The 17,169-nt window shown below is 40.1% G+C and overlaps 1 protein-coding gene across 11 annotated transcripts in view; it reads right to left on the bottom strand.

Moving 5' to 3' along the window:
* Window positions 1-17,169, bottom strand: part of ktn1 (kinectin 1) — a 154,167-nt gene that overhangs the window by 11,519 nt on the left and 125,479 nt on the right. For 7 of the 11 annotated variants that reach the window (XM_062968626.1, XM_062968631.1, XM_062968629.1 and 4 more), the window contains 5 exons: window positions 13,071-13,157; window positions 9,179-9,268; window positions 7,015-7,095; window positions 4,291-4,380; window positions 4,100-4,192 (listed from right to left, as the gene is read on the bottom strand). In XM_062968626.1, coding sequence (XP_062824696.1) covers window positions 4,100-4,192; window positions 4,291-4,380; window positions 7,015-7,095; window positions 9,179-9,268; window positions 13,071-13,157 — 441 coding nt within the window. The remainder of the gene's footprint in view (window positions 1-4,099; window positions 4,193-4,290; window positions 4,381-7,014; window positions 7,096-9,178; window positions 9,269-13,070; window positions 13,158-17,169) is intronic. The other 4 variants (XM_003227137.4, XM_016997270.2, XM_016997268.2 and 1 more) reach the window with 1 other exon arrangement.

Here is a 17,169-nt window from a genome sequence, read left to right as displayed (position 1 = left end):
TTTCACCCACATCTATGGCAGGCATCCTGAGAGGTTGTGAGGTCTGTTGAAAACTAGGCAAGTGGGGTTTATATATCTGTGGAATGTTCAGGGTGGGAGAAAGAACGCTTGTCTTTTTAAGGCAAATGTCAATGTTGCAATTGGCCAGCTTGATTACACTTAATGGCCTTGCAGATTCAAAGCCTGGCTGCTTCCTGCCTGAGGGAATCCTTTGTTGGGAGGTGTTAGCTGTCCTTGATTGTTTCCTGTCTGGAATACCCCTGTTTTCTGAGTGTTGTTCTTTATTTACTGTCCTGCGTTTAGAGTTTTTTTTTAATACTGGTAGCCAGATTTTGTTAATTTCCATGGTTTTCTCCTTTCTGTTGAAATTCTCCACCTGCTTGTGGATTTCAATGGCTTCTCTTTATAGTCTGACATGGTGGTTGTTAGAGTGGTCCAACAATTCTGTGTTCTCAGATAATAACTATGTCAACTACCAAATCTACACAAAGACACACACACTACAATAAACATATTGCATCTACAATAACTACATTAAACTTATGCTCTAACGTTTTAAAGTTAACAATAGCAGAGAAATAAGTAGAGTACAATCTCCATACCGTGTCTATGTTGGATATGTCCTGAAATTAATGTGGAAACAAGAAGCAGTGGATAGCATCCTACTTAATAATTCCTACAGAGAAGACATGGTCAAACTTTGGCCTTCCAGGTGTTTTGGACTTCAACTCCCACAATTCCTAACAGCCAGTAGGCTGTTAGGAATTGTGGGAGTTGAAGTCCAAAACACCTGGAAGGCCAAAGTTTGACCATGCCTGCTATAGAAGCATCCTCTGTAGGAACTTACTGGGCCCTCCTGCGCAACTCCATAGTAACTTCTGGCAAATCATATCATAGGAACCATCTAGAAAATTCATATGATATGTTTTGTAGAATGCACATAGGTACAAGAACCATAGATACAAAGATTGTGAAGCTGCAGTTGTACCAAAGTATTTAACTTTGCCCTTTTCTGGACCCTTGGAAGGTTACTATCAATGTTATGGTAAGTAAAAGAAAAGCAACGAACTACCGCCTCGCCAATCAGAAAGACTTTACAGTATCAGAGCAAACTCCCTTCATCTAAGTAGCAAAAACAGCTCTTATCCACAAACGAGATACTGCTAAGCCCAGAGCATTTATCATCTTCAGTTGAGTCAATGCAGCGCAGATGGTCTTTTCTAGTTAACACTGAAGTGCTGCTGGCCTTCCCTTTGAAGGGGGTTATCCCCTCTGAGCTCTCCCCCATTTGCATCGAGTCGGCTTCAGCAAGCACTCGCTAGATGCATAATCCAAAATCATTTCACAGGGATTAATTCATATCGAAGGAGGCGAGGACAACCACGGAAGTGCCACATTAAAAACAGCGGCAGCATGATTAAGCCCCTTGATACGACTTTGAGAACATATTGCTATATTTGTGCGTGATCACCATCCGACGCATAATAGAGCAATTGCTCACCAGTGCATCACTACAGTATGCTGTCTATCCATTTTTTATTAGCTTCTCTTCTGGCTGCCTCCTCTTGCAGGTTGTTTAACTGCTGTTTAAAATTCCATATTTTTAGTTTTGTCATCCACTTTAACAGCTGTTCTATCGAGAGGAAGGATGTAACTTTTCGAAATGAACAACAGCATAAAATACAGCAATATAAAGACACCTTATACATGGCATATAGCTATCGAAGTGGGGGGAACAGAGGACATTGGCTTCCAAATAAGAATTATACTTCCCTAAAATGACTTTTTCCTTCAATACTCAAATTTATGTCATTGCAGTAACTTAAGACTTCAGCTGAATGTTCAGAAATAGATTTGGGGCATCCAAAGTAAAGGGGCAGGCAAAGTTAATGAAGTAACTAAGCAAATACAAGTATTCATACAAGTGTTCTTCAGAAAGAAAACCAAGATATGGTTGCGGGACCAAGCTTTTAGCCAGTAAAGTAATGCAGTGCATAAATAAATAGCAAATATGTGCAATCAACAACTGGAATGGCCCGGTTTATGATTCTGGATCATGTAATTTTAATGTTTATACAGTGTTCCCTCACTTATCGCTAGGGTTAAGTTCCAGGACCACCCGCAATAAGTGAAAATCCGCAAAGTAGGGACGCTATATTAATTTTAATATTTATACATTATTTTAGTAGTTATACACTATTTTAAGTCTTTATCAACCAATCGTATGTTGATAAATCGTCTCCTTCTCCTCCCGTTGCCACTTGGGCTCCTTTTCTCTCCCTTTGGCTTCTCCTTCCTCCCTTCCTTAGGTTGTAAATTGTAATTTTTATGATTTATAATAGTCTTTTAGTTTATTGAAAAACTGCAAAACAGCGAATCCGCGAAAAGTGAACCGCGAAGTAGTGAGGGAACACTGTATTAGGTGTTTTTATTCTATATCTTCATGTCTAAATGTTGCTTATATCTTATGTTTAATGGTTTTGTTGATTTTAATGCATAATTATATGTTTCTTGTTTAGTTTTTATGATTTGGTTTTATATGTATGTTAGGCATTGAATTTTACCATTATTATGTTGTAAACCACTTTGAGTCCCCCCAGGGGTGAGAAAAGCAGTATATAAATACAATAAATAAATAAATACTTATGTAAGCACTTTTCTGCTGCTCTGCGAAGGATCCAAATTGCAGGAAATAAAATTCCACCTAAACATTAGGAAGAACTTCCTGGTGGTAAAACCTGTTTGCAGTGGAATATGCTGCCCCATAATGTGGTGGAGTCCTTTCTCTGGAAGTCCATCTCCGGATGGCCATCAGTCAGGAATGCTTTGATTGTGCTTTTCTTGCATGGCATAATGGGATTTGACAGGATGGCCCTTGTGGTCTCTTCTAACTCTATGATTATATGATAAGTCATAAATAAGTTGAAGGCAAAACTTATGGATTTTAAAATGACCCGTGGATAAGTTGAGGGTCATTCTACAGAGAAGAGGAAGTGCTGGTGCTGCCTCATATGGCCTGTTGCCCATGGCTAACATGCAGGCACTTAAAAAGGTCAGAAACAATGCTGCAGCAGATCAGTGGTTCTCAACCTGTGGGTCCCCAGATGTTTTGGCCTTCAACTCCCAGAAATCGTAACAGCTGGTAAACTGGCTGGGATTTTTGGGAGTTGTAGGCCAAAACACCCAGGAACCCACAGATTGAGAACCACTGCAATAGAGAGAATAGAGGGGTTGGTTGATGCTTTTTGAAGAATTTCCTGGAATGGACTAAGATCTCATCTTTTGATACTTGACTCCGAGATCACTCCTTTTTAAAATCAGAATTGAGATACAGTAATTACACTGACTGGAGAATAAGTCAAGTTTTTAACTCAATTTCTAGACTTAGACATAAGTACATATTCCTTTACATTTGCTGGGGTTAGAAGTACAGGGTCCCTGAGAAACCACACTATTTTTCTTAACTGTGTAAACACCTCTCTAGGAATTTCTAGGCACTCCAGTGCAACTTTTGGTGTATACTGACTACAGAATCAAATTGGAGGATCCAGAGATGCCTAAAGAAAACAAATTAAACATATTCATAAAAATCAAATCTGCAAAAATAAAATTGCGGTTTGCAAACTGGATAGTAATTTTGCATGTTCACTCTCTATTTGAAGTAAAATTTCAAGGAAGGGCAGAATTCTTAACTGCGCTGCATTCTCTATGTATTTGTATCCTGAAGTCAGAAACATTAATTAATTTATTTATTTACAGTATTTATATTCCGTTCTTCTCACCCCGAAGGGGACTCAGGGTGGATCACATTATATACATATAGGGCAAACATTCAATGCCCATATACACATAGAACCAAGACAGAGACAGACGCAGAGGCAATTTAATCTTCTCCTGAGGGGATGTTCAATTCTGGCCACAGGGGGGAGCAGCTGCTTCATCATCCACTGTGACGGCACTTCCTCATTCCAACGTCATAAATAGTTAAAATTGCCTCCCCACGTTATAAGTGGTACCTTATTTCCTACTTGATAGATGCAACTATCATGGTGCCTATAAGTCTTTCGGTGGAGTGGGGAGACACAAAAAAATTTAATACCTGTTGGAGTTCCTTCTGAGATTCTTCTATTTTTATTTTCCATTTGCTCTCCTCTTCTTCCACACTCCTCTGTAACCTTTGCAAGATTCCCTCCTAGCAAGACACAATGTCAGTTACTTTGCGGCTCATAAGAAACTGAAGCAGATGGATATTCCATTGAACAAAGCAGAATTTGCAAGGTTCTTCCTTACCGTCTCTGCAAGGACTACTTTATACTTCTCACACTCCTGCTGCAACATTATGTGCAATTCTTCTGCCTCTTTCAACTTCTGCTCCAAAGCCTGTCAAAACAAGCAAACAAAATTCTATACACATCCAGAAGTTCATGCCATATAAGCAATGAATGTATTTTTTTCCATTATAATTTGCCTTGTTTCAATTCTGGTTCTACTGATTACAATTTCCACCCAAATATACAAATAATGGTTTGAGACAATGTTCCAAACATACAATGAAGTGGGAAGTCTACAAAGAAAGACTTATGCTAAACAAAATGTGTTAGGTTTTGTGTGCCTTTGTTGTTTATGCTGCAAGACACTAACATGGCTATCCCACACGTTATGAAAAACTATGCCATTATTTATATAAGTGTATTCAAAAATCTTATTAAAAGCACTTCTGGTCCCCAAGCATTTTGGATAAGGGATACTCAACCTATATTAAAGATTCTCATTTCATTGTTGTACAATTTACAGAAAAAGACTGAGCAATATGAATAGGGAGAATTCCTTTGTTTTGCTGTCATGATTGTCCTGGTATATGTAAGATCAGGTTTGTGTGTCATATTATTGCTGCTTCATGAAATTGATCCTTCTGTTTTTTAGGAAGTATTCAGTCCAAGCTTGGAAAAGTCCCTTTTTGGACAACTCCAGGATCTAACTGAACCTGTTCGCGTCAATGACACTAGGCCCAATAAATCAATGGAAACTTAATACTGTAGTCCAGTATTTACACAAGTTCCATGGATTTGATAAGTCTACTGAAGCTGAAATGTGCCAACTGAATTTAGGCCTCAGAAACCTAAAACTAACATGGCCACTGACTACTTTGCTCAGTTAGAAGTCAATAATAAATGTGTAATTTTCATAATTGTGAAGGGGCTTCCAGATCCTAAAAGTTGGGACTGTGCATCCTCCTTATGTAGAACATCGCAGAGCTTCGAAAACTTACTACAGGTTCTTGAATTTGAAAGACTCTTGAGTTGCAAGTCCAAAAAGGCAGTTTTTAATATGTGGGATATCCTTAAATAGCAATCGTTGTATATATGTGTAGAGAAGTTATGTGTTAAACAGAGATTATTGATATGATTTTATTTATTTGTTTGTTAAAGGGAAAAAAAGAGTTGTATATTAGCAAGGAAAAGCCTAGCATGGAAAACCAGCTGGAAGCAGCGTTTGGTAGGTTGCCATGGTAACACAGCTTCCCTTGGGAGAAAAGGGGGCGTGGCTAAGATGACAGTTGGAGCATATTTCCCTTTTTAAAAGTTCAGTTGCTGGGAGGGTTTAAAAAGGACAGTTGCGGTTAGGTTTTGGAAAGATTAGGAGCTGGGGAAATCAGCTAAGGACGGCAGCTTATGGTCACTCAGGTGAAAGGCTGGGAATATAAGTTGACCGGGAGTTTAGTATACTGTTTTAAGAGAAGTTATTTAAGAAATATCCATTCAAACAAGACGGCATTGTAACTTAAGATCCGGAATGTTTACTGATTGAAACCACACACGCTTATGTACCAAAATAAACTTGAACTTTGTTATTGTTCATAAAGATAACACCAATCTTACGGCAGCTGCACTGGTTACCAATTGAGCACCGGATCACTTTCAAAGTGATGGTGCTTACCTTCAAGGCCTTACATGGTCCAGGGCCGATGTACCTGAGGGACCGCCTCACCCCCTACAAACCCCAGAGATCCCTCCGTTCTGAGGACCAAGACCTACTGGAAGTCCCCAGTTTTAAGACCTTGCGTCTAACTGCAACTAGATGCAGAGCCTTTTCAGTAGTGGCACCATCTCTGTGGAACACCTTGCCACCTGAAGTTCGTGCCTTGCGGGACTTGTTGGCCTTCCGCAGGGCATGTAAGACACACCTGTTTCGGCAGGCTTTTGAGTTCTGTTGCTGATGTTTTAAAAGGTGCTTTTAGGATGTTTTTAAGATTTTTTTTAAAGATGTTTTTAAAATGTTTTTTAAATTGTTGATTTTAGCCGTTTCTTGTAAGCCGCTCCGAGCCCTAGGGGAGTGGCGGCATATAAGTTTGAATAAATAAATAAATAAATAAATAAGTCTCCTTGCCTCTCTGTAAGCCTGTTACCTCACGTTGGTGGCAGTTACCGTACCTATCTATATAAGTTACCGTACTTTCCTATATAAGTTACCATCTTTACTCATTTAAACCCAATCAGTTCCGTTATCCTTTCTGATCCACTAAATCCTCCCTGTCATACATTCACACATCCTCCATCCCTCCCTCTCACACGCGCGCACATCTCCTCAATTGGAGGCAGTGGTGGGATTAAAAAAGGATTTCCCCCTGCCTGAGTTGAGTACCACAAATTGGGCTCTCTTCAATATGCAAACACCATTCTGGTCGTCTTTTGTAGAGCCATTCAGGAGGGCCTGGTTTATTTAAAGCCGGCATGGGCAAACTTCAGCCCTCCATGTGTTTTGGACATCAACTCTCACAATTCCTAACAGCTGGTAGGCTGTTAGGAATTGTGAGAGTTGAAATCCAAAATACCTGGAGGGCCAAAGTTTTCCCATGACTGATTTAAAGATATATGCAGCCTGCAAGTGACACATTAGAAGCCAAATTTTTAAGCTTCTGCATATGAGATGGATTTTTTCTCCTTTCCATCATGCAGTATTATAAGAGTGGTATTAAAAATCCAAAACATGGATGGACCTATAGATCATACTAACCTTAACTTCATCTGGTCGTGACGTCTCTTTCGTATGTTCTCTTACTGCCTGTTCAAACCCATGCAGCCACTCGTTGTGACTCTGCGTAAGAAAGAAGGATTCAAACTAAAGTGAGAGAAATGTTAAAATTTGACAGAACAGCAGCTAACAACCAATGATTAATAAAGATCTTTGACTGGATTTATAATCATCCAGTAAGAGGGCAAACGGGACACTTTTTCAGATGCTGGGGTTCATTCCATCTCAAAGAGACAGAGCTCATTTCTGGCTAAGAAACAGCCTGAAATAAATCCCCAGTTCATTTGCATGCGTTGCAATGCAGGTGTGTGCAGTAAGAGTGAACTGAGGAGCTAAGTTCCTGACATTTCTGTTTGCAAAGGTCTTCTCAACTGAATTGGTATATAGCAGAGGTCGGGAAAGTGTTCCATGTTGAGGCTGTAAAAACAACGGCAAGCTAAAACCTTTTATTCTCAAACAGACTTTTTGGAGAGGAAAGTTTTAAGGACCAAGTCAGGGATTGCAGTGTTTTAGGTAGTCCAACAGGTTTTTTATGGTCTCAATGATTTTATTGGTTTTAACTATGCATTTTTAATAAGTCCCATACTTAATTCTATTTTAATGTTTATATGCTTTAGATTTTAAATTATACATTGTGAATGTTGGTCATTTTGAGTCTTGTTTGAGAGAGAAAGCAGGATATAAATACTGTAAAAAAAATAAACAAATAATATTGCTAAACTGCAACACCCAGAATGTTGTGGACAGGAACCTCTGGGAGTTGTGGTCTAAAAGTAACCTCTCCCAGTTGTGAGGTTTATAGATCAACTGTCAAATTTAGCATTAGGCAGTACTCCTGTTCATAGGAGGGAGATGCAGGAAAGATACATTATAAACAGTTATAATATATACAAACAAAACTGTTTAGTTCTCTTGTGCTTTGTACCTTGTTACCTTTTCCTTTTAGAATTGTATCCTTAAAAAATTACAGTTATTAATGTTACTAAAAACAGGAAAAATATGGGTTGTTGTGTGTTTTCCGGGCTGTATGGCCATGTACCAGAAGTATTCTCTCCTGACGTTTTGCCCACATCTATGGCAGGCCTTCTCAGAGGTTGTGAGATATATATACCTCACAACCTCTGAGGATGCCTGCCATAGATGTGGGCAAAACATCAGAAGAAAATACTTCTGGAACATGGGCATGCAGCCTGGAAAAGATACAACAACCCTGTGATTCCGGCCATGAAAGCCTTCGACAACACAGGAAAAATATGTTCCAGAAATAGATCTCATACTGAATTAGTAAAATAATAAAGGAGTGGAAAAAAATAAAAACAGTAAAAGGTAGGATAAAGTAAAAAAGGTAAGATAAAATAAAAAAAAATAAAAAATGTTAAAGAGTAAAAAATTGTAAGGTAAAGGTAAAGGTTTTCCCCTGACGTTAAGTCCAGTCATGTCTGACTCTGGGGGTTGGTGCTCATCTCCATTTCTAAGCCGAAGAGCCGGCGTTGTCCGTAGACACCTCCAAGGTCATGTGGCTGGCATGATTGCATGGAGCGCCGTTACCTTCCCGCCAGAGCGGTACCTATTGATCTACTCACATTGGCATGTTTTCGAACTGCTAGGTTGGCAGGAGCTGGAGCTAACAGCAGCCGCTCACGCCGCTCCTGGGGATTGAACCTGGGACCTTTTGGTCTCCAGCTCAGTGCTTTAACGCACTTTGCCACCGAGGCAAAATAAAATAAAATAAAATAAAATATTTTTTTTAAATGTTAAATAATAAAACATTGTAAAATTACCTAAATGCTAAAAATTCTCTATACATTGGCATTTCTATTGTGTGTCAGGAGCGACTTGAGAAACTGCAAGTCACTTCTGGTATGAGAGAATTGGCCGCCTGCAAGGACATCAAACATCCAGGGGACACCTGGATGTTTGATGTTTTACCATCCTGCGGGAGGTTTCTCTCATGTCCCTGCACAAGGAGCTGAAGCTGACAGAGGGAGCTCATTCCTCCCGGCTGTTAGGAATTGTGGGAGTTGAAGTCCAAAACATCTGAAGGGCCCAAGTTTGCTCATGCCTGAGCTAGCAGCTCTGAGACAGTAAGCTGTTCCTCGATGCCTAACAAACAGCTGGTTACATACAGCACTGAGATATTTCTCACCAAGGTAGAAGGAAGAGACACCGTGGGAAACAGCTTCTGCAAGACCCCCCTCATCTCTGCTTCAGCGACCTCCACAGACTGCTGTCTCTCCTGGAGCAACAAGAGCAAAAGGAAAAAAGAACCATGTAAATTGAGAAGGGCCACTATAAGAGTGGTCAGTTCTTTGGGCTACAAATCTTGCCCTTGATCTTAAAAAGACAGGTTCCAAGGAGCAACGAAATCCTTCTTGCTCCTTGGATGTGCAACCAGAAGCTGTCCCAGGGCTCTGCACCACTTGGGCCTTTCAAGTGAAACTTTCTTTGGGCTTCTTCATTCATTGCCTTCCCTAGAAGCACATTTACACTGCAGAGTTAATGCAGTCCCACAGAACTTTAACTGTTACGGCTCAATAATATGGAATCCAGTTTTAAAAGGTTTTTGTCCTTTTCTGCCAAATAGTATTTTTAATTAATTTATTTACAGTATTTATATCTTGCCTTCTCACCCCGAAGGGGACTCAGAGTGGCTCACAGAACACACATACAGCAAACATTCAATGTCGATTATACAATTATACAATTAACAAGGTCAGACAACAAATAGAGGTAACAGCAGTTTTTCCCATCTTCCATGTCAAAGAACTTTCCTCCGATCAATGTCTTTAAGGGCACCTGTATTAACTCCCTGCTAAAAGCGGTACTTATTTATCTACCCGCATTTCTGCTTTTGACCTGCTAGGTGGGCAGGTGGGCTGGGGCTAGAGGCAGGTGCTGAACCCAGACCTGGGCTCGAACTGCTGACTTTTTGATGGGCAGGATTTTTCTTCAGCACAGTGATTAGTCTGCTGTGCTAAGCCTGGCCATCATGAAACGGCAACTCCAAGGATTCCCTACAATTGAGCCATGATAGCTAAAGAGGTGTCAAATGATATTAATTCCACAATATAGATGCACCCTTGGACTCTTTATGATGGGGAAAAAGCATCTGACAGTATCTGGCGCAACTCCATCATTTTCACTACTCAAAAACATCTGGAAAGATTAATGCCGGCTCCTAACTAAAGTGTCCAAATTAAGTACTATTGCTCTTAACTTTAAATAACGACAAGGGTGGGAGTGACTCTGAAATAGGCACTAAGAAGACTTTTTAAAGTTGATATATTGTCCAATATTTTTTCAGAGCAAAAAATACGCTTCTATAATCAAAAAGAGTTTTCTTGGGTGTCATCGCACATTTTTTGCTGTTCCTGCTGCTGCTTCTTTCATTCTTTCTGCCTGCCTGCCTATCTGTCTTCCTCTTTTGGACAAAAACTGATTGGGAAAATCTTAAGACTTTCTCCCAGTGAGTACAGCTTCAAAGGCACAGCCAGCCCTAAACACTTTTGCTGGGATTATGATAGTGGGATCCCTGCAAAAGTGAGGAAGAAAAACTACAATATTTTTTTCTCTGAAAATTTCTAGATCCTCCAATATGGCCCTGTGGCAGAAGTTGACCACAGATTCACACTGGAAGACCTAGGGATTTCTAGAGATATTTTTTAAATCAAATCCTTCAATAATCAAATCCATAGAAGTCAAATCTGCAAATGTGAGGTCTGATTAACTTTAAAGGTGCATTTCAGTCTATAAACTAAGAGACCCAAGTAACTATGGAACCCAAAGTAAAAAGTAAAAAGCAGTACATTTTCATGGCAATGAAACCACTGTGAGAAATCAGTGATAGCACTATTAAAATAATCTTATTTTTATATTTTAGTTCTCCTACTGATTCCCCCATAACCCTTTTCTATTAACATATTATGCAACTTCCATTCAAAATTATGGGATAACTGGGACTGTCACTCAGAACATACTCAAGTATTGCCTTTTAAAGTTAGAGGACAGTTTCAGGTTCATTTGCTAAATAATTGGAAGTGAGGACGTCAGTCCTGGCCCTTCAGAGTCCACATCCAGTACTCAAATCACTACATCGTGCTGGTTTTAAGGGATATTATAATGCATTTTTTAAAAATAGCACAAGGCTTCATATTCCTTTGCATAAGGTTCCAACTGCAGTTAAAACTAGGATGCGGCAATCTGGATTGAGGAGTCACTGTGATGTCAATTTTGGTAACATCACCTACACTAAGAATTCATGAAACCTTATCACGAGGTATTAAGCATATGTCTCTGAAAACCAATAGACTTTCATATATGTTTAATGTATTTCAAAGAAAACCTATGTGTTTGCACTTGAACCTTCTTTTTGATGACGGTGGGTTTAGGCGATTTTAAATATCTGTTTTAATAATCTATTTTAATGTTTATATGTCGTAAGTTTTAAATAGTAATTTATATGTATTGTCAAAGGCTTTCATGGCCAGAATCATTGGGTTGCTGTGAGAGTTCCGGGCTGTATGGCCATGTTCCAGAAGAATTATCTCCTGACATTTTGTTCACATCTATGGCAGGCATCCTCAGAGGTTGTGAGGTCTGTTGGAAACTAGGCAAGAGGAGTTTATATATCTGTGGAATGGGTGGGGAAAAGAATGGGAGAAAGAACTCTTGTCTGTTTGAGGCAAGTGTGAATGTTGGCACTGGCCAGCTTGATTAGTATTAAATAGCCTTGCAGCATCAAAGCCTGGCTGGGCTGGGCTTTCCTGCCTGGGTTTTCCAGCCTAGGGGCATCCTTTGTTGGGAGGTGTTAGCTGGCCCTGACTGTCTGGAATTTCCATTTTCTGACTGTTGTTCTTTATTTATTGGCCTGATTTTAGAGTTTTTTAATACTAGTAGCCAGATTTTGATCATTTTCCTGGTTTCCTCCTTTCTGTTAAAATTGTCCACATATTTGTGGATTTCAATGGCTTCTCTGTGTAGTCTGACATAAAGAACAACACTCAAAAACAGGGGAATTCCAGATAAGAAACAATCGGGGCCAGCTAACGTCTCCCAACAAAGGATGCCCCCAGGCAGGAAGCAGCCAGGCTTTGAAGCTGCAAGGGTATTCAATGCTATTCAAGCTGGCTAATTGCAACTTGCCTCCAATAGACAAAAGTTCTTTCTAGCCACCCTGGACATTCCACAGATATATAAACCCCTCTTGCATAGTTTCTAACAGACTCCACAACCTCTGAGGATGCCTGCCATAGATGTGGGTGAAACATCAGGAGAGAATGCTTCCGGAACATGGCCATACAGCCCACAAAATTCACAGCAACCTAGTAATTTATACTGTTTATAGTGTTGTGAACCACTCTGAGTCTTGTCAAGAGAAGAAAGTGGGACATAAATCACCTTCATCATCTATACTGTCGAATTAATGCAGTTTGACACCCCTTTGACTGCCATGGCTCAAGGTTATGGGATCATGGAAAATGGTAGTTCTGTGGGGTCTTCAGTCTTCTTTGCCAAAGCATGCAGGTGCTTACGCAAATTACAGATCCTGAGATACCCTAACATTGTGTCATGGCAGTTATCAGAGTGTTAAACTGTATTGAATTTACAGTGTAGATGCACCTCAAGATGGAGAGGCATGCTCTTTCTTTCCTGAAACCTACAGGCACCCCCTTGCATGACAGATACATTTCTTTGGGCACAAAGGCCAGTAGCTTTGATCCCAACGCTGTAGTTATAGGAAGGCAGCCCGTCAGCTCTGGCAACTGTTCCAAGCAAAACCAACATAAATCAGCATGCTCACAAATCAAAGTGGGAGGGAAAATAAAAGAGAAGGATTAAGATGACGGGCATAAGCAGAGGTGAAAGGGACAGCATGAGAGAGAAAGAGAAAGGGAGAGAGAGAAAGAGAAAGACAGCATTCAGAACAGAGTGTATTTATAATTGCAGTAAAAGCTAAATGCTTCCATTTGATTCTAGAAGGCGGCTGCAGAATTACTTCTAGCTCAATGCATGGTTTCTAGCAGTTCGTATATTACAACCTTGGCAGTCTTGTTCACTTTGTCCTGCAGCAATTTTTCAGTTGAGGCCAATGCTTCCATTGCTTTCCAGTTTTTCTCCCGAAGGTCCTAATCGGTTTTTAGAAAGAATGGTTTCAGTTCAGCCAACAATCAAACGGTTGTCTGCTTTCACTTCAGAGAGCGAGTGTTTGCATTTTGGGTGCAGGTTACTGCAAAATGGGTTGGGTGCTTGGTTAAGATGACGCACGCTAGCAAAAGACAAGTGTGATGTTAAAAAGGGGAAAAAGGGGGGAGTTTGTATGGAAAACTTTCAAAACAAAAACAAAAACTCAATACTTTCTGCACCCCACCACTCTATTTTCTGACTTTAGGGCTACTATGGCATTACTAATAGCAACCCAAACACTTTGACTGCATTTTTTTGTGAGGAAGGATAAAAGAGGAGTGTTCAAAAGTGAGCAACATACACACATAGACACCCATACCCAAGCATACTACAACTATATAAGACCCAAGCTTTAGGTGACTTGAGTGAGTCACATAACTCAGAAATAAACCAAGAGAGAATGGCACTGTAAACATTTAATGGGGCAAAGTGAAATAGCTGTTCTTAAAGTTAAAACCATCACCTTGAAGTGGATCCAGAAGCACAGTGGCGAGGAAGATACCTTGTAAACTGAGGATCCCAATTTCAATCCTGGGACCATCAGCTACAAATGAGCTTAAAATGGAAAATATAACTCTCTAAATCAGTGGTTCTCAACCTGTGGGTTCCCAGGTGTTTTGGCCTACAACTCCCAGAAATCCCAGCCAGTTTATCAGCTGGGTTGCTCTGAATTTTCCAGACTGTAGGGCCATGTTCCAGAAGCATTCTCTCCTGATGTTTCACCCACATCTACGGCAGGCATCCTCAGAGGTTGTGAGATCTGTTGGAAACTAGGCAAGTGGGGTTTATATTATCTGTGGAAGGTCCAGGGTGGGAGAAAGAAATCTTTCCTGTTTGAGGAAAGTATGAATGCTGCAATTGATCACCTTGATCAATGGCACTACGTAATTCTTGTTTGATTCTGTCTGACTAAAGGTAAAGGTAAAGGTTTTGCTCTGACATTAAGTCAAATTGTGTCCAACTCTGGGGGTTGGTGCTCATCTCCATTTCTAAGATGAAGAGCCGGCGTTGTCCGTAGACACCTCCAAGGTCATGTGGCCAGCATGACTGCATGGAGCGCCGTTACCTTCCTGTCAGAGCGGTACCTATTGATCTACTCACATCTGCACGTTTTCGAACTGCTAGGTTGACAGTCTGACTATATTGGTTTAATTTATCAATGTTACGTTCAATTCACTGAAATTAGGTTTAGTTTGATGTTAGGTTTTGAACGCTGTTTTCGTATGTGGGGTCTTGTTGGGATTTTATGCCAATATCTATCTGTTTTAGGAAGGCACTGAACGTATGCCGCTGTTTCTTGAAATCCGCCCTGAGTCCCTTTGGAGAGATAGGGCAGAATAGAAATAAAGTCTTATTATTATTATTATTATTGACACAAAAACACAGTATGACACAGCAAATGAGATATATTTGCTGGATTTCATATCTCAAAATCACAAGTCGAACAATTCCCAAACATTTCGGACTCTGTGATGTATTTTTGGATGATGCACGCAGATCCCAGTAAGGTGGCCTTTTGCAGTTGACAGATCGTAATTTTGCCAGTATTTATTGTTTTCAAATCTTAGCTGAGTGCCACCTTATTCTGGTGGTGGTGGTGGTGGTGGGGGGGGGGGTTAACTGCTCCAAGGACGCTGAGAGATGCGCTGGCGATAGTGTAACTACCAGCAAGTCCAACCAAGCCAGAGAGGTCCCAGCTGAGGAGTGGAACTAAGAGGACCTAACCCATTAGCACTATGGAGAAACAAACCAAAACTAAGTCTATACTGGCTCGGTCGCCGCCCAGGATAAAAAGGACCATGATGGACGCTGCTGATTCTGGACATCCATCGACAAGTGGGCTACAGAATCAAAATGCAAATGAACATTCATAGAAGTGGCAGAAATATACAATGCCAGAAAACCACATCATCATCATCATCATCATCATCATCATCATCATCATCATCATTATTATTATTATTATTATTATTATTATTATTATTGGCATTGAATAACCTGGCAGCTTCAAAGCTTGCCTGCTTCCTGCCTGTGGGAATCCTTTGTTGGGAGGGGATTAGCTGGCCCTAATTGTTTTTTGTCTAGAATTCACCTGTTTTTGAGTGTTGTTCTTTATTTACTGATTTTAGAGGGGTTTTTTTTTAGATATGGGTGAAACGTCAGGAGAGAATGCTTCTGGAACATGGCCATACAGCCCAGAAAACTCACAGCAACCCATTGATTCCGGCCATGAAAGCCTTCGACAACACAGTTTACCGGCTGTTAGGGATTTCTGGGAGTTGAAGGTCAAAACATCTGGGGACCCACAGGTTGAGAACCACTGCTCTAAATACTGTCCCAATCAGAGTCTGAATTAATTACTTTTTGGGACAACAGTTCCCAGAATGCCTCAGCCAGTGGGGTCACCATTGATGCTGGATGGGGCTTTCTGGGAACAAAAGACAAAAAGAAAAAAACCTACATTTTTTCCAAGTCATGGTCGGATTATAACTTTGTGCTCATGGTGCTTGTGGCTTCTAGGAGATGAAATATCAACAGTAAGATGCCAAAGAGCATCTTAGAGAGCTGGGCATGTTTGGCTTGGAAAAGAGGACGTTGAGAGGGACCATGATGGTTACATTTCAATATTCGAAAACATTTCACTTAATTCTTATAATTCATCATAATCATTACCATAGTTTGGCAAAACCTCTATTCCTCCAGTTTTCTCCTCCAATTAAGGAGTTTTTAAAGCTGGCTCTCAACATTTCAATCAAAACCCAAGTAATTAGCCACCAAAACAGCAACTATTTTGAGAGCAGGAGAGTAGAAGTGTTTCAGATCATCAGTCTTCCTATGTTCGTCTTTCATTAGTCATTATATTAAAGGGGAAGTTAATTTCCCACAGTGAATTTCAGAACTAAAAGAGCCGAAGAAGGATATTCTATGGTGTTACATTGTAATTTGTGTTTTAATTTGTTTTTATATCTGAATGTTATAACGATACTGTTTTTAGTTATGGTAGTTTTTAGTTATGGTAGTTATTGGTTTTAACTTGTGACATTTTGCTTCTGTTTTGGGCTTGGCCCCATGTTAGCCACCCCGAGTCCCTTCGGGGAGATGGTGGCGGGATAGAAAAATAAAGTATTATTATTATTTTTCTGGAATATGGCAAGCTCTGCAAATGGTAGTTCTGAGTTCTGTTTGAACTCACAACAAAATTACAACCCATGGAATGTTTCCATTCTTTATTCATCCCAGTCCTCATCTTTACTTGCAACTATGGAAGTAGGACCGACCAATTACATTAGTGCTACAAAACATTTCAGTCTGGATGTCCTTTATGAACACATTAAAAACAGACTAAAGAGAAGCACATATTGGCTTGTTTCTAGTTTTTGTTTTAATATTTTATGTAATTTTACATTCTTTAGATTGTCGGACGTTTCTCGGCTTAAATGCAGGTTAAGAAGACACAAAACACCATTGGAAAAATACGTTGTCGCTTCTTTACTTCACCTGTATGAATTTTCTAGTTAATATACAGCATTTAAATCAGGCATGGGCAAACTTGGGCCCTCCAGGTGTTTTGAACTCCAACACCCACAATTCCTAACAGTCTCCGACCCTTTCCTTTTCCTCCTCAGCCGCTTAAGAATGAGGGAGACAGAGAATTGTTTGCCTAAACTGTCTCATTTGAATTGGGGATTGACCTGGCTCACAGTGGGACCTTTCAGTGCCCCTGATATGCAATAACATGGGAAAATCACAACATACTTGGTGGATAAAAAAATGTAAGTCACCATCTGCAAATATATTTATTCTGTTCTGTTTCCAAATGCTTTCAAATGTGAGGAAATGAAAAAGATGGAGCAGAATTCTGGATGCAAAAGCAGACTTTAAGCAGCACAAATGAGCATTGCTCCAAACAGAAACACAGAGGTGAACTGTGCAGGGCCAAAATGGCTTTTTGTC

Source organism: Anolis carolinensis, chromosome 1 (assembly GCF_035594765.1).
Source record: "Anolis carolinensis isolate JA03-04 chromosome 1, rAnoCar3.1.pri, whole genome shotgun sequence".
NCBI classification, from domain to species: domain Eukaryota; kingdom Metazoa; phylum Chordata; class Lepidosauria; order Squamata; family Dactyloidae; genus Anolis; species Anolis carolinensis.
Note: the sequence above shows the minus strand (reverse complement) of the source record. Positions and strands in the feature narration are given on the sequence as shown.